Raw genomic sequence first — 19015 nt, 5'->3', positions numbered from 1 at the left:
TCCCTGACACTATTTCACACACTATTGTTTGTTTAGAAGCAGCACTAATAAGCCGCTTTTCCTGGCAGTTAGTGTTGGTAAGGAAGTGGGATATTATTATAATGTGGATATAACAGACATACAATGACTTAGTCTGAAAGCTGAACTCAAATGTAATATGAAGCAATTCCTGTAAGGGATGAAAAAATAAATATACAGAGGCTCTCGCCCCACATGTCCCTAAACTGTATCTCTCTCATCTCCCTCATTACCAGACTTTGCTGATGAAAGTGAAATGACTCTACAAGGTACACAGCACATCACGTATTATCTTATGCCTCCTACCTCAACCTTGTCCTCTCTCATCATCTTCCCCATTCATTAGATAACTTGGCAAACAAACAATTACCGTCAGGGCATAACACATGGACACGATCCCCATTCGTTGAGCTATGCACATGGCTGACAGTAGTCAGGAGTATAAGCAGTGATGGATGAATATGAATGTAAGGCAATATAGGACATGCTGCATTCATATGTATGGTCACACTCTGTATTTAACGGTGTGTTTGCTTCATCAATAGGTCTTATCTGTAGTCATTGAGTTTAGAGCTAGTTCTCAAACTATACACGATCGACGGGTCATACTCGAAGAACTCTTTCTCCCTCGTTCTGTATAAAAAGTTTCTAGGGCACTGCCATCTATCTAACGCCAGCATACCCAGACAGACGCAAAAACACGCTGCAACCTAAGAGGACAGTAATGTTGCATACACAGTCCCTAACTGCTGCCGTCCTTCTGTTTTCAGACCATGGGGGGAGATGTTTCAAACTTTGGTGAGCAATAAAGTAATAACCAATGAGCTTCTAACTGCCATTTTTCAGGCTGTGTTTCAAAAATGACAGTTAGGAGCTGATTGGTTAGTAATTTATCTCTCCATGGTTTGATACATCTGACCCCATATATAATTACCTCAGTTTACCCTGGGGGAGATGCACTAAGCCTTGGAGAGTGATAAAGTACCAACCAATCAGCTCCTGTAATTTTTCAAACACAGCCTGTAAAAGGACAGTTAGGAGCCGATTGGTTAGTGCATCTCCCCCAAAATTACCAAAGACATTTAAATAAGTCACGTGGCTACCAACTCCATCTTACACCAATCTAGCATTCGCTGGGTGTGTGGCCACCAATGTCCTCACTGTCCTCTGCAAAGCTCATTACCTGCAGCACAGCTTACATTTTCCAATCACAAAAGGAGAACACTAGTAGCAAATTTACACAGAGTAGAGTGAGGTCCAGTATAAGAACAATAGGAGTACCTAAGAATTGTTACTACAGATATAGCACTGTACACTAGTCTCCAGGTCTAACCAGTGGCTGGAAGTGGAGAATATCACGTCATGGTTTTCAATGTAGAAATTGAAAATGAATATTGCTGATTATCTTTTGTCAATTGGGGAACATGAACAAAAACAACATAAAATACATGCTCCTTTACTCCAGCATGCCACATACTGGAGCTGGACCTTCAACCCAAAAGATAATAACTTACTAGAAAGTTGTGAAGACAGAATACACTGTAAAGGGGGGAGTCACAAGTAAGACGCTTTGGGCAGGCCGTCTCCTTGGCTTTTATTACAGGTGATTATCAGACTGTAAACTGAAATAAGTGTGTGCTTAATCTCGCACTACAATATTACAGGAAGGGGTCTTGACTTGGACACTGAATACTCGCTTTCATTAGGTGTCATGTTCGGCCCTCTATCTGCACATAATACAGACTTTGAAATGTTATGAAATCTGTTCACATTGTCAGTCAGCCGTCTCTGACCTTCACTAGCGGCTAGAAGAGACTCAGTTTAGGTTAATCAACTAATAATATTTAGTGACTCTTAAGATTAATATTCATCTCCCTATAAAAAACACCTGGAAGTTTTTTCAACAACATTGTAACAAAACTAGACTGTAACATATCTACTGAATCAATACATTTTTGCCCATCTGCCTGCTGTTGGAATACATGACAGTGGGATCTATGTACGAGCACTAAGCCTAGGAGAGAGAAAGTCAACAGAGAAAGTACCAACCAATCAGCTCCTAACTATAATTTTTCAAACACAGCCTGTAAAGTGACAGTTAGGAGCTGATTGGTACTTTAGACCTCCTATCAACGATTGACATTCTTATTATCACTAAATTAATCTTAAATGGTGCTCCAATCAATCAGCTACTAACTGTCATGTTTTTGAAAAATGAGAGTTAGGAGCCAACTGGTTGGAGCACCATTTAAGATTAGTAACGAGTGAAAAAGAATATCACTCGTTGATAAATTAAGCTTTTTATCCCCGTTCATTCTCTTAGTACATAGATCCATGTCATAGTACTAACCTAGATAAGTCTCACATGTAGATGTAACATGTTAAAAATAAATAAATACTGTTAAGATATACAATGTGGATCAACTGTGATATTTATATTATTACAAAAAATAAAAACAAGCACTTAATATTTTGCTTCGTTTCTGTTAGATCTTTATTGTTTCATTTTTATCACAATAATTGAACACAGGTGTGTCACAAAAAATAAATGTAAGACATGTGTGTCGGGAGCCACGTCCTAACATGAAAAGGGTTGGGATCAATTACCATATTCTAGAGATGCAGATATGATCTACAGTAGCATGAATTAACCTGCAAGTTAGGCAACAAAGACAGACATTTCTATAACTGTGCTGCTACTGTGAGCAGTGCATCAACATGGGACTTTAATAAAGCTCCTTGGATGTAATGAACAATCCTATTTATAAATGTTTACAAAACTACACAAGTGATGAAAACACATGTATACACTCCTATATAATACCCTCTTAATTTCAATGTTCATTAGGAAAATGTATACATGTCTTACCAGAGTTTGAAAGAGAAAACCCTCCTGCTGTACAGTATAAAGGATACTAAAAGACCCCTTGGAATTCTGCACAGCAGACGGCCATATGGCTTCATATGGTAACAGAATTGCTCTGCAAGTTCTTATAGTCATATAAATGTACAGTGAAGGGTAAATTTTATATATACTGTATATATATATATATATATATATATATATATATATATATATATATATATATATATATATATATATACACACACACACACACACATAAAGGTTGAGTCTCCCATATCCAAAATGCTTGGGACCAGGGGTATTTTGGATATCGGATTATTCCGTATTTTGGAATAATTGCATATCATAATGAAATATCTTGGGAATAGGACACAATATACACACAGAATGCATTGATGTGTTATATACATCTTACACACAAAGCCTGCAGGTCATTTTATACAATATTTTCAATAATTTTGTGGCTCAAGCAAAGTTTGTGTACATACATGAAATTCATTTCTGTTTCATATACACCTTATACACACAGCCTTAAGGTAATTTTATACAATATTTTTAATAATTTGTGCCTTAGACAAAGTTTGTGTGCATTTAACCATCAAAAATCAAAGGTTTCATTATCTCAGTCCTGCCAAAATAATTCCGTATTTCGGAATATTGCGTATTTCAGAAATATTTGGATATGGGACACTCAACCTGTATATGTATATATATATATATATATATATATACTGTATATATTACAAAAAATAAATGTATAGACCTGAGGGCACTAATCAACAATGAATTACAAAATGTTATATTGAAGTATTGGATAGTCCGTATCTTTAAGAAGAATCCTTGTACTTGTTAGAGGTGAATCAACGCAGTCCAGAACAATTATTCACTTAATTTTTCTTTATAGGATGTAAAGGAACTATTATGGTGAGTGGAAATGTCCTGTAAATATACCCTCACACCAAAATGTCACCCAAAAAGATGGCCAAATGGCCTAGTATTAGTAATTGACACGGTAATTAATCTTTTGTAATTTATTAAAATAATTTAGAAACATTTTTTACATCAAATACAATGGTGTCGAATACCAATGTCTTTGTTAGGCAGATGTTAACCACCAACCACCCCAAAGGGTGTGAGCTCATTGGTGGAAACCTAACGTGGGACAGAAGGGTATGGCATTAATAACCCTATGCGTTTAGTCTCTTAAATAGGACTTCCTCAGGGGTACAATCTTCAACAAATAAAAATTCAATATCAATAATGATAAGGGTGACAAATATACAAAACATACATAATAAAAAGAATACACATACAGATAATCGATTTTCAAGGTTTAGATAGTGAGAATGATATATAGCACAACATGTAAGCTCCTATGAGCAGGGCCCTCTACCCTCTTGTGCTTCTCCTTACTATATCTTCATCTACTTCTTACTCTCTACCAGGGCACCTAACACTTGGTTGCTTTGCATTGTTGCTCATCTGGGTGTTATGGTCGCGAATGTAGCAATGTAAATTATCAATGTCCTGTATTGCATTGTACTGTACTGTAAGTCACTGTAAATCAACCTATTTGTTTATGTACTTTGTAAGGTGCTGCGGAACACTTGTGGCGCCATATAAATAAACAATAATAAAAATACCCACTGTACACTTAATAGTGCCTAAGGGGTCTACACAATAATAATAATAATTCTGCCACGCATGAAAAGTTATCGCTTACAAAACACGTGAATTAGGCGAAAAGTGCAGCAGGCGGAAAGGTATCGCGGGTGTGAAACGAATTGAATATGGCCCTAAGAATGGTTGAACCTGGGAGGTGTGCAAGCCGGAACATGTGACCAGCCCATATGGTACTCGAACCGGAAGGGAGGCTTTGCACTCCGGCCAGCATTGTGGTCTGTGTGGGTGATACTAACGACTGTGCTCCCAGTATGCTGGGGGAACACACGGCCGGACCACTGTCTTGTACTAGGTAGGTAAGCTCTCTGTACATTTGAGGGATTATCTTTGTTGAGGAGTTAATTGGTTATTAATTGAAGGAAGTGATGTCATCAGCATTCGGGTTTAAATAGAGGGAAGTAGTCACCAGTATTCAGTACTACCAGAGGGCAGTGACTATACGTGGATCACAATCCCATGTGCTTACAAGCAAGGAATGGACTTTCTATACCAATTCCAGCTATTGCATTTGTTTTGTTATGTACATTTATAAGAAGTCTGGTTATAATTCAATAGCAAATTGACTGTATATGTATTGCACATCCATGAGCAATGTATCTTAAGGAGCTTGACCATTTAAGTAGGTATACGATGATAGTCATTCCCTGTAGATATTAATGCATCCATGTGTTGGATATTTATATCACTGCTAGTAAATAAAACAGTTATTTCTGGCACTGCCAAAGTAATTAAAAGGAAAGTTTGAGAAGGTGTAGTGATAAATAAAGATGGTATAAAATGTGCCCCATTGGGGGTTTTATATGTATAGGCATTTGCGTTTTATCTTTGTAAGTATGTGTTTACAGCAGTAGGCTTTTATTGGATGTTTCTTTTGGGGCAACATTCACTGGTTGCACACTGCGTGTGACACCAGGTCCTAAAAGGATTATTCAGCGGTAAAAAGTTTAAAATCTTTTCTTAAAGGTGCAAATCTATATTCTGGTATGTACATTTTACTATAACATTTTTTTTATTTTATTCAATTCTGCATTTATGTGTATTTGGCAGAATTTGTATGCACTATTTGTGTAGACCCCTTAGGCACTAATAAGTGTATAGTGGGCATGTGTGTGCTATATATCATTCTCACTCTCTAAACCTTGGAAATCGGTTATCTGTATGTGTATTCTTTTTATTATGTATGTTTTGTATATTTGTCAGCCCTATCATTATTGATATTGAATTTTTATTTGTTGAAGACTGTACCCTTGAAGAAGTCCTATTTAAGGGACGAAACACGTAGGGTTATTAATGTCATACCCATCTGTCCCACGTTAGGTTTCCACCAATGAGTTCACACCCTTTGGGGTGGTTGGTGGTTAACATCTACCTAACAAAGACATTGGCTATTCGACACCATTGTATTTGATGTAAGAAATGTTTTCTAAATTATTTTAATAAATTACAAAAGATGAATTACGAATACTAGGCCATTTGGCCATCTTTTTGGGTGACATTTTGGTGTGAGGGTGTATTTACAGGAAATTTCCACTCACCATAACAGTTCCTTTACATCCTATGAAGAAAAATGAAGTGAATAATTGTTCTGGACCGCTTTGATTCACCTCTAATTGGCACAAGTACAAGGATTCTTCTTAAAGATACGGACTATCCAATACAGTACAGGGTGAGTCTCCCATATCCAAAATGCTTGGGACCAGGGAATTTTGGATAACAGAAAATTCCATATTTTGGAATATTTACATTTTATAATGAAAAATCTTGGGAATGGGACCCAAATATACACACAGAATGCATTTATGTATTATATGCACCTTATACACACAGCTTGCAGGTAATTTTATACAATATTTTCAATAATTTTGTGGCTCAAACAAAGTTTGTGTACAGAAATGAAATTAATTTATGTTTCATATACACCCTATACACACAGCCTGTAGGTAATTTTATACATTATTTTTAATAATTTGTGCCTTACACAAAGTTTGTGTACACTGAACCATCAACAATCAAAGGTTTCATTATCTCAGTCATGCCAAAAAAAAATCTGTATTTCGGAATATTTGGATATGGGAGACTCAACCTGTACTTTAATATAACATTTTGTAATTCATTGTTGATTAGCGCCTTCAGGTCTATCATTTTATTTTTTGTATTATTTGTTAGGTTCCCGCTGACAGGGGTCCCGCTTTGAGGTGCTGCTAGAATTGAAGTAGGACTATATGGCAGCTGGGGGAGAGGTACGGACACTGCTTAGTGTAACAGACACGGTCTAGTGTCACCGCTTTGGACAGAGTACAACGGTTTCTGGATCCAATGAGCGCTGACAGGCAAAGTTTTTAAGATGACGTCTTTTGACCTTAATGTAGGTTTTTATGACTGATATCATTAAATGTTATTACTTTACCTCACTATGTTGCGCAACCTCTTATTCTGCACACACACAAACTTTATATATATTATCCCCCCCCTTACATATTGTTCTGGTGGAGACTAAATAACACAATGGCATCACTGTGAAAACAACTGTAATAGGGTATATCAGCAGATTACCCATTAGAACTGGTTAGGTATGAATGTCTCTATAGGTACACAATCAACACATACATGAAAAAATATAATACAGCAAAATAGATCTAAAGTAGGGGTGGGCAATAAGCGGTCCCCCAGATGTTGTAAAACTACACACGCCAGCATGCCCTGCCACAGTTTTGCCATTTGGCCATGCTAAAAATGTTGCAATGCATGCTGGGATCTGTAGTTCAACAACAGCTGGAGGACCACTTATTGCTCACCCCTGATCTAACAGTCTTGCAGTTACACAATGAACCTGCACATGCACAGATTACACAGGAATAAAGCAAAGAAATGTTTTAACACTGATGGACACACAGGGCCTGATTAAGAAGTGCAAGCTAGTGCACTGCGGAATGCAGATTCCGATGTTTGGGAATCTGCGCAGGCCCCATTCTGTGAGTGTGCAGAATGGGGCCTGCTAACTCGCTCACAGGCTGGCAGCAGACTGGCAGTGATTGATAGTCTGCTGCCATTTGTGGGCAGGGAAGGGGCGGTGATGCCCTCAGTTTCCCGAAACGGAGGCGTGTCGCTGCCGTTGCGGGGGAGGGAAAAAGCCAGAATCTCTTGTCGGCTGACGAAGATTTCTTGGCCTCTTCCTCTAAACTGCGGCAACCGGCTGCGAGACCCCATGGGTCACCGCAGCCGGCCGATGGTGCGCATATAATCTGATTCTGCGTTGGACAACACAGCTCGGATAAGAAATGCACAGGAGGCGTAATGCCACTTAACACTTATTTTTAACACTTTATATCACTGTTTTTTTTATATAGGTTACATTTTCATACATTTATTTTTCATTTTTCTAACACTTTCAACACTAAGCAGCCCCTTTCATTTACCAAACACTTCACTGACACAAACAATTTGATTTTGTGTGGTGTCCTGGGCTGGTTTAGGGGTGCCCAACGCCCCAGACATGAACCCCCATAGTGTTAGGGACTTACCCGATTAGGTTACCTTGACGTTGGTGGGTAAGCTCAGAACTTTGGCCAGATTTATGCCAACAACCTTGTATATGATGTATAATTATTAATGGTTGTATGGTGCATCTGGTCTGTCTCTTTTTTTCTATGTTGTAGTATTAAGTCTCAGCTAGGTAGCACATCCCATTAGAAGGAGCTAGGGCAGGGGTGGGGAACCTTTTTTCTGCCGAGGGCCATTTTGATATATACAGTCAGGTGCATAAATATTGGGACACTGAAAGAATTTTCATATTTTGGCCTCTATTCACCACCACAATGGCTTTGAAATTAAACAGACAAGATGTGCTTAAATTGCAGACTTTCAGATTTAATTTGAGGGTAATTACATCCAAATCAGGTGAACGGTGTAGGAATTACAACGGTTTCCTCAGTGTGATGCTACATGGGACGGGGCCACAATCGCTAGTAATTACAGCAATCCCCAGGGCATCCTGAAGATGCTCTGCGGAGCTGTAGGGGCACAGGAGTGACCATCTGAAGCTTCCTAAGAACTCTCCAGGCGGCACTACTGAATAGATTCTGGCTGCAAGGTGCCATTCTAAGCACCCTGTAAGCCAGTTGAGGCTACCAGAAAAAAAGCTCTGAGGGCCAGACAAAATGATTCCGGGGGCCTTATACAGCCCCCGGGCCTAAGGTTCCCCATCCTTGAGCTAGGGTGTGCAGTCTAGGCCTCCTTCCCCTAACGCATTACCATATCTGCAAGGGTCGCAATTGCAAAGCTGCCTGTGTGCAGCTTTGCAATTACGGTCCTTACAGAATCAGGCCCACAGTGTCTCCAGAGCTCAGTATTGTATCTGACCTCAATGTAATTCCAACAGATTTGTTTAGGAAAACCCACCATCATTGCAGCAAAGAAGGGACTTAGTGCTACATGCTCACTGTAGTTCAAAGTTATTTCCGTGGAATCCATTATAGACCGTGAAAGTAGAGCAGTAAGCTACAGCCAAGAAGATTATCTTTCCAATAAAATACCCATTAAGGGGGAAGAGAATGGATTGAGGAGGGATCAGTGCTCATCAGGCAATAGCTACACCACTTGGGAATCTAGCCAATACTCTATGGAATAGCCACCACCCTCCAGTGCAATGGATATAATAATGGATTACCCTCAGCGCCTTGGTCATTATTTAAAAACAAATTACTTATTCAGTATTAGGGTAAATATAGTTAACATTTGGTATAAAACCATTAATTCAGGAGCAGCATATTTAATGCAATAATAAACCAGCTATGATATATTATCATGGTCCATTGGCTTAGTGTAATCCTAAACACTACAGCACACACAATATTAATAGAACCCAATCCTTATGATATAGCCAATCACTTTGCCTTGAATTCTAAGCAACTTTAGAATCTTACGAACAGCGGCTCTATCAATCATCCAGCATCAGATTCAATTTCTTGGTTTCTTGACTTCTTGGGCCTCCTCTCTCTACTCACAGATGAACTTACATCATATTGTTCCTATCCAGGCCTGATATCTCCCTTCTTGCCAAACTCTTTCTTTTTACTCACTTAACACCTCTCAATCTGAAACCCTAACCCCCGACTTTCCACAATACTTACTCCATTAGATTAAAGAAAATGTTAAACATAAAGGACAGTCATTTTACTTGATATATTAAAGGTATTTGTACCCTATACACCACTCGGATGGTATGGAGAGTAATTATTTACAGAAATGTATAACATTGACTAAATATTGGTTTAACCAGGAGGTCTCATGGCTGGGGTGGATTGCAGCCATGAAAATTGTTCCACCCCTAAAGATCCTACACCTTTTTCTTTCTATCCCATGTCTAGTGCACACTACGATTATCAATTAATTTTAAGCTACTGCACTTGCCTATGTTTGGAAAGGTCCCAGAATCGCAAAGAACAAAATGATTATATCTAAGCTGAAAGGAGGTTTGGTTGTGCCCTAAATTGAATTTTACCAGTTAGCGTGCTTGCTGGATCAGGGTAGAGATTGATTAATTTGTGATCATCCTAACCTATAGGTGGCCATATAGAAATCTGACTCTGGTACGGTAAAATAGATAGACAGTGTCTAGATAGGCAAGCAATAGGTCGACATGGACAAAATGTCGACTAACTAATGGTCAAAAGTACATAAGGTCGATAGGGTTAAAATGTCGACAGGTTCAAATGTTCGACACAAAAACACGTTTTATTTTTTGTAATTTAACCCTAATCCTAACTCTTCATCTATTGCCTAACCATAACCCTTCCCCTAGTACCTAACCCTAACTTTCCCCTAAGTGCCTAACTCTAACCTTAAAATTGTTGAAAAACCATGACCAGAGTGGTCAATACCACTGGGTATCCCAAGTAAACCCAAATTAGGATAATGAATGTAAAGAAAAATGGGTTAATGACCTCTTGGTGCTCAGGGCCTGATTTAGAGCCGGACGCTCTTTAAGAGAGCTCGCTCTGAATCAGGGCGTTTTTTTGTTGCAGCCTCCTGGCCGCTCGCTAAACTGTGGGTGACAACCCACAGCTTTTGCAAGCGGTCAGGTGATGGTCGCGACTATTGGGGCTTGCGACGAGACCCTTGTGGTAGGGTCTCATCCGTTGCAAGCCCCAGAGAGCTTCCTGCTCTAACAGGCGTTCCCCCCCCTCCCCGCCTACAAAACGGGGTGAGCCGTCGATCAACATCGACAGCCGTCCCTTTTGTAGTGAGTCCCGGAGTGAGAGAATTTCTCTCTCGCTCCGGGGCTTGCACATGCGCGCGGTGCGTGCGCAGTACCCCACCATCGACCCGTTTGCAAGCGCTATGTGCTCGCGAGTGGGTCTGAATCAGGCCCAAGTCTCTTAGATTTAGCACCAAGAGGTCATTACCCATTTTTGTTACATTATTTCCCAGATATGTAGTAGGGCATACACTTATAGCTATGTAAAAATGAATGTATAGGCGGTGCCAACGGGTCGCCAATATCTGCAACCTAAGGAGAACTAGTGGGTTTCACAACTTAACCCAAAGGGAATAGAATTGAAGACAGGAGAGTATCTCTGGCATTGAGAAGGATACTTTATAGATCAAAACTTCATTGTGACACTTACACGATGTAAAGCTAGTCCCTTACTCTCCATAAATGGGAGCCAAGAAATATAGGACTGGTAAAGGTAGTGTCAGCACTTAGGATATAAGTGGTCAAATACCTATTACCCAAACATGAAATATGGGCCACAATCGGCAAATAAGGGATGACCCAACAAAAAAATGAATAACCAGTAAGGGTAAAAGGATGTTTGAACACTTATATCTTAAGTGCTGACAATACCTTAACAGTCTTGTATTGCTTGTCTCCTATTCATGGAGAGTAAGGGATTAGTTTTTCATAGCGGAAGTGTCACAATGAAATTTTGATCTATAAAGTACCCTCCTATTTCCAATACACTTATAGCTATCAGAGCTGCAATTGTTCTGTACTGGAACTACTCTCCTCCACCCCTCTCGATAATAGCTATGGCTAAGAAGTTTTGATATAGAAACCATTGGCATTCAGAGCACCTCTTCTCCTTGCTGCACCACAGCCTACCCCATAATTTCAATATTATACGCTGTGTATAGTTGTGTTCTATTCTTTTCTCATTGACAATGTATTCCTTATCTTCCTATTTTATTCCCATCTCAGTTTTGTTCTTTCCTCCATGTTAATCAATGTATATTAAAAAATACTTTTATAAAATTCTGTAATTACCCAATCAGCATTTCTGTAAGCTTCACAAAGCCAACGTAAGCCAGTTCAAAAGCCCCTCTGTGTCTGGACTGTAAGAGGTGGTGCTTGAAATACTCCCCCATCTCTTTAACCTGCAATGAGTGGAAATAGAAAAACATCACACAAAATCACAAAGTAAATGTAGCACGGGTTTAATTTAATAGCATGGTGCAGAGAGAAACAATATCCTGTAACCTATAGCAACCAATCAGATAACACATTTTGCATTCTAGTGAAGTCAGAAAATAAAGGGCATGTTTAATTGGTCGCTATGGTTACAGCACAATACATTTTTTGCTCAATAGAACCTGATACATTGAAAATTGCAACTTGATCAGTTCAACCACTTTCTAATGCTGGTATGTAGTGCAACCTAATATATACATTTCAATAAAGGTGTAAATAGTCTATTATGTGCCCTAGTGATGTATATTAATGTACCTTGTAGAAGGAATAATTCACCTCCCATCTCCCCATACTATAAACTATTACATTTCAATACCCGCATAAACGTATGAGGTTTTATATGGTTATACAACTCCACCGTGATTTCTAATATAATTATGGTATACAGAAGGGGGAATGTGTTATGCCATATATATATATATATATATTTATATATATATATACACATACATACACTACACACACACAGTCAGGTGCATACATATTGGGACATTGACAGAATTTTCATATTTTGGCCTCTATTCACCACCACAATGGCTTTTAAATGAAACAAACAAGATGTGCTTTAATTGTAGACTTTCAGATTTAATTTGAGGGTAATTACATCCAAATCAGGTGAACGGTATAGGAATTACAACGGTTTCTATATGTGCCTCCCACTTTTTAAGGGGCCAAAAGTAATGGGACTATCAACTCAAAAGCTATTTCATGGACAGGTGTGGGCTATTCCCTCGTTATTTTATTATCAATTAAGCAGGTAAAAGGTCTGGAGTTGATTCTAGGTGTGACATTTGCATTTGGAATCAGTTTCTGTCGACTCTCAATATGAGATCCAAAGAGCTGTCACTATCAGTGAAGCAAGCCATCATTAGGCTGAAAAATCAAAACAAACCCATCAGAGAGATAGCAAAAACATTAGGTGTGGCCAAATCAACTGTTGGAACATTCTTAAAAAGAAAGAACGCACCGGAGAGCTCAGCAACAACAAAAGACACGGAAGACCACGGAAAACTGTGGTGGATGACAGAAAAATTATTTCCCTGATGAAGAAAAACCTATTCACAACATTGGCCAAATCAAGAACACTCTCCAGGAGGGGTATATGTGTCAAAGTCAACAATCAAGAGAATCCTTCACAAGATTAGACCAGATTAGAGTGTGCCAAACAACATCTAAAAAAGCCATTACAGTTCTGGAACAACATCCTATGGACAGATGAGACAAAGATCAACTTGTACCAGAGTGATGGGAAGAGAAGAGTATGGAGAAGGAAAGGAACTGTTCATGATCCAAAACATACCACCTCATCAGTGAAGCATGGTGGTGGTAGTGTCATGGCGTGGGCATGTATGGCTGCCAATGGAACCAGTTCCCTTGTATTTATTGATGATGTGACTGCTGACAAAAGCAGCAGAATGAATTCTGAAGTGTTTCGGGCAATATTATATGCTCATATTCAGTCAAATGCTTCAGAACTCATTGGACGGCGCTTCACAGTACAGATGGACAATGACCCGAAGCATACTGCAAAAGCATCCAAAGAGTTTTTTAAGGCTAAAAAGTGGAATGTTATGCAATGGCCAAGTCAATCCCCTGACCTCAATCCGATTGAGCATGCATTTCACTTGATGAAGACAAAACTGAAAGGAAAATGCCCCAAGAACTAGCAGGAACTGAAGACATTTGCAGTAGAGGTCTGGAAGAGCAACACCAGGGATGAAACCCAGCATCTGGTGATGTCTATGCGTTCCAGACTTCAGGCTGTAATTGCCTGCAAAGGATTTGCAACAAAGTATTAAAAAGTGAAAGTTAGATTTAGGATTGTTTAGTTTGTCCCATTACTTTTGGCCCCTTAAAAAGTGGGAGGCACATATAGAAACCGTTGTAATTCCTACACTGTTCACCTGATTTGGCTGTAATAAACCCTCAAATTAAATCTGAAAGTCTGCAGTTAAAGCACATCTTGTTTGTTTCTTTTCAAAGCCATTGTGGTGGTGAATAGAGGCCAAAATATGAAAATTCTGTCAATGTCCCAATATGTATGCACCTGACTCTGTGTGTGTGTGTGTGTGTGTGTGTGTGTGTGTGTGTGTGTGTGTGTGTGTGTGTGTGTGTGTGTGTGTGTGTGTGTGTGTGTGTGTGTGTATATATATATATATATATATTGTACATAAGAATATACATTAAATTTGTTTATTTTATTTTCTGGCATTGGGACAGCATTTTAGCTGTACTTTTTTGTTGTTCACAAAAATTCTTTTGGGGGCGGGCTGGTTCAACCAATAAGAAAGTATGCGAAATAAAAGCAAGAAGATACAGAGAAAAGTGGAACATTTTGATCATCATAACATTAATAAACGTAACAAAAATACAATGTTACAGAAGAAAAACATACACATGCTAAGTTCTACAAATGCAACATAAAAAAAAAAAAGGGGCAGACTAGATGGGCCAAGTGGTTCTTATCTGCCGTCAAATTCTATGTAACCCTAAAAAAAAAAAAAAAACAATATGATGCCTTAAACAATCAAATTGCTAAGTTTTAGTTGATGAGATTCAGAGGAGATCTTTTTAAAACTGTGTGTCACTGTGCCTGGATATCATACATGCAGAAAGTGCTTTAAGAATTCTCTGTTTCCATATTTCATATGAGCAACATTGAAAAGAAACGACAAGCACCACTGTCCAGGATTTGTTGGTTGAATTTATCATTGCTGCCCATGTGACCCATGCAGGCCACTGAGTCATAGTGTGGGCTGAATATTTACGAGAACAGAGCTTATTAATTCCCTAGGAACTAGTGACATCACTGAGACACCACTTATACTTGATCTTGCCCGGATTTATCATATTTTCAACAATCAAATGTAATGAATTGCTTTTTTTCTTATAGGTCTCTAGAGATTTATTGATACCAGCATTCTGGATATAAATTCTTAAAACTTCTATTTATTATTTTGCTGCAATAATGTTTGTTTTGTGAGAATTCCTATTTCAATAGTTAAATACTTGAACTCCTCGCACCAATTTAACAGATTTCTGCATATTACAGAGGTGCAAGAAATTCCAGGTTTGCAAAATAAGCCACTGTGTTCTGGATGCAACTGATAAAGCAGACATCTGTGCAGTGTCAGGGTTTTAAACCATACAAGATTTCAGCATTCCTTGTTCATTCACTATTACAGGCTTGATAACAAAAGCCAAAGAAAATATTAATCATATGTGAGGAGAGAGAAACTATCTAATCTTGATAAAACACTGCAGTAGTCCTGGTACGCCTGAGGACCTGGGGATTGTACCCAGCGAAAGTTACCAACCACTCTCCAAACATGCCGTGGGTTGTTTACGAAGGCTGCTCAAAAGTGAAAATCTTCCCCACATGTGTTTATACAGCTCCGGCATTCTGTTCAGCACTTGATCTTGCCAACTTCCCATTACACTCAGAAGGTCTGTACCACTCTGTGCAGCTTTGCGCTGCAAAACAACAGTCTATGTGTGCCGCTAGATCCTGCCATGGAGCAATGCAGGGATGTATGAAGAGGAGTGCTAGACACGTCGTTCGCAATGTGGCGGGACCATGCCATCCGAGCACAAGATTGGTCATCTCCTGATTCTAAAATACCAAGGGTGGATAGGTATGGCATAACAACTGGGAAGAAACACAGGAGTAAAACAAGACTTGTTATTACATACATGCAGGCACCCTCCATCATCCCCGAACATGCACAACCTGTCGTTATCGGCAGGTTGGCCTGCATGTTCAGGCGGTGATTGTTGTCGAAAACGACCAGCGGGAGCGTGCATCGCTGGACGTTTTCGACCTTATACTGCACGATTACTGAACGATTATTGAGCAATTGAACGATTACCATGTTGCAATCATTCAAATGTTCATTTTAATCATTTAGTGCATTGGTGTCAAACTCGGGCCCTTCAGCTGCAGTGGAACTACACATCCCAGCATGCACTGCCAGAGTTTTGCTATTAGGGCATGCTAAAACTGTGGCAGGGCATGCTGGGATATGTAGTCCCACAGCAGCTGGAGGGCCCGAGTTTGACACCACTGATCTAGAGGGTACGCACCTTTACTTGCGATCCAGCAAACTCATCAGCCTACAATATTTGCTGAGAAGACACAGAGGCTGTGCTGCTGCTGGGGGAGTAGGGTAGAAGCATCGGACAGAACGGTCGGCAGTGTGTATACACTTCACTTTTTGTCTGATATTGTACCTTTGAATCGGATGAAAATTAAACTGCACATAAAACCTGATCTTTCCATGCGACCAGTTTTCTTCCGAGCAAAAACATGATCAAAAGGTGCCTACACACTCTCTTGAGATGTTGCATGAATGGGTTGGCAATCGAAAGAACGGCCCGACAATTGACGACAGATGTGTACACAGCATTAGTGCAGTGTCCAGACTGGAGGGAAGCTTGTCTAAGGAGACACGTTTTCAGAGAGAGAACTTTTTGGCTCGGAGAATCAAAACTGCAATACCAATGCACACAGAATAAGTCACACACATGCATATTTGCTTGCACCTAACATATGAGCCTGTGTGCAATTGGAGAGGAGGGAGTAGGCAGGAAGTGGCGGCTTGAAGTGAGCCAAGCAGGGGCGTAAGAGAGGAGGGGGCCGTGTGCATCCTCCTTGCGGGCCCCCTTCTCTCCGGCAGTGCAGTAGACTCTGGCTTTGCGCCGGAGTCTACTGCATGTGCGCAGATCTCTGGAAAAGTGGCGCTTGAGCTATGTTTCTGGAGAAATGTCTAGTGCGCAAATCACCGGTGACCGTCATGCCATTTTCCCAGTGATTTCAATCTGCAGAACCGGCCGATACGGGAGAGGTAAGTATACCAATCGTATGGGTGGTATGGACAGCGCCAGTAGGGCCAGATAATGTGTTTGCACAAATGTGAACAGTAGACCTGCACAAACAAACATATATGCGTGTCCGTAGCCATATCAATTGGTGGCAGCAGTGGGCTTGTACAAATACACTCTGATAATCACAGTCACCAACTCTAGCTAGAATCTTCTGAGTGGCTGATTGAGGAAAAATCTCTGGTCCTGTATGAAATGTTTCAGAGAGCATTTGTTAGTAAGATTTTTATTTCATTTTTGTTTTTTTATACATAAGGAGAGTTATACAGATGCGTCCAACATCTTATTTCCTTACACGCTAAACAGCCATTCTAGTCGTGTCATGCCGTAACGAGACTTGGAAGCGCCAAGTGACTTTTACCTTCAAATGCGTCTTATTTCGCAAAGTGATATGAATAAGACACACAAGCAGCTTCTGCTGATTAAAAGGATATGTGGCTGCCTATATTCTGTGTGTGAATGCGGGTGTATCTGCATGCGAAATCTACGTTGCCACAGCTGCAGCATTTTGCATGCAGATACATCAGCAACTGCACACAGAATATAGGCAGTCACATATCATTGTAATCAGCAGAGGCTGCTTGTGTGTCCGATTCACATTGGTTTGCGAAAAAGACGCATGTAAAGGGCAAAAGTCACATGAAAAGTAAAAATGTAACTTGGTGCTACAGAGCCATACGCCGCTCACACAATATGTTTAAGGTGACTTGTAGCGCACGGAGGTAAGATGTATGTGGACACGTCTGTACTTAATCTATTCAATTTTTTTTTTTGTTCTTTCATGTTATTCCAAACAAACAATGAGTGCGTATTTTGACAAAGGTTCAGGAGTGTATTTCAATTATGGGGGAAGGGGGCTTGGACTGCACACCCTAATTTTAAACAAAATAAGAGGTGCTGCCATGCTGAGACTTGTAGTACCATGCAAGGGACAGAGTGCAGGCCCACACTCTAGGTACTAAGAACAATAATAGTCAAAATAATTGTGATATATTCCATGTTAATTGTAGAGTTTAAGTGAGGCTCTTAGTACATGTTTGGCCATCCACCACGTCAAGGTGAACTCCATAAGAGGAATACATATGTTACACTGCCGGCCGCATGGCTCAAATCCCAGCAGCGCCAGCCTGACGTGGAAGGAAATCCCGATCGTGCGAAAGGTAAGTATTATCTAACCTAATCTATCCCCCTAACCCTCCTTTAGGGTGCCTAACCCTAACCTCCCCCCCCTGTGCCTAACCCTAATCCCCCCTCTAAGTGCCTAACCCTAACCCCCCCCTCCCCCTAGCCTAACCCTAATCTTCGAGGGGGAGGTGCCTAACCCTAAGTCCCCCCCCGGAACCCTAAACCTAACCCTCCCCCCCCACCACGGCTGTCCGCGCTCGGCATCCCTTCGATCGGGCGTAGGTTAATTAACTCTCGCCGGGACTCTGTAGTGGAGATGCCGGCGGTCGGCATAGCAACCGCAGGCATCATAAACGCATACCCCAAAAGATGGGTCCCTAGCATCCCTTATACTAACACATGATTTTTATCATCAGCCCAGGTTCCTACATTTCTGTCTACATATTAGAATGGGCACTATTACAAGTAAGTCCTAGATAAATTTGACTTAGTGTGTTAGTATTAGGGATGTTAGTAACCCATCTTATGGGGTTCAACTTGAAGTGTTGGATGGGCAAACATTTTTGGCCAAACAAGTACTAAGAACCTCACTTATACTCCATGTTAATTGTAGAGTTTGTTTTGACTATCATTGTTCTTAGGGCCTGATTCAGACCCACTCGCGAGCGGCTGTCCGCTCGCAAGTGGGTCGATGGTCTGCACTGCGCATGCGCACGACGGAGGGAGCTCCGTCGTGCGCATGCGCGAGACGCGACGCGCGAAGGACTTTCCTTCGCTCGTTGTGTCTGATCAAAGGGGGCGTGCTGTCGATGTTGATTGACAGCACGCCCCCTTTGGTGGGCGTGCCAGGGGCGTGCCTCCCAGACGGGGGCATTCCCAAGGGAACGCCTACCATCAGAAGCCGGCCCCACTGACATCACTAGTGATGTCAGTGGGAGTGATTTTGGCTCTGATAGAGCCAAAATCACTCC

The 19015-nt window shown here is 40.5% G+C and overlaps 1 protein-coding gene across 1 annotated transcript in view; it reads right to left on the bottom strand.

Moving 5' to 3' along the window:
- Positions 1-19015, bottom strand: part of THADA (THADA armadillo repeat containing) — a 732316-nt gene that overhangs the window by 603509 nt on the left and 109792 nt on the right. Inside the window, 1 exon segment of the mRNA XM_088477279.1 lies at positions 11835-11944. Within this exon segment, the coding sequence (XP_088333405.1) occupies positions 11835-11944 (110 nt within the window).

Source organism: Taudactylus pleione, unplaced genomic scaffold (genome assembly GCF_031769625.1).
Source record: "Taudactylus pleione unplaced genomic scaffold, aTauple2 ptg000201l, whole genome shotgun sequence".
NCBI lineage: Eukaryota > Metazoa > Chordata > Amphibia > Anura > Myobatrachidae > Taudactylus > Taudactylus pleione.
The sequence above is the reverse complement of the archived record's forward strand: the minus strand, read 5'-3'. Positions and strand labels throughout refer to the sequence as shown.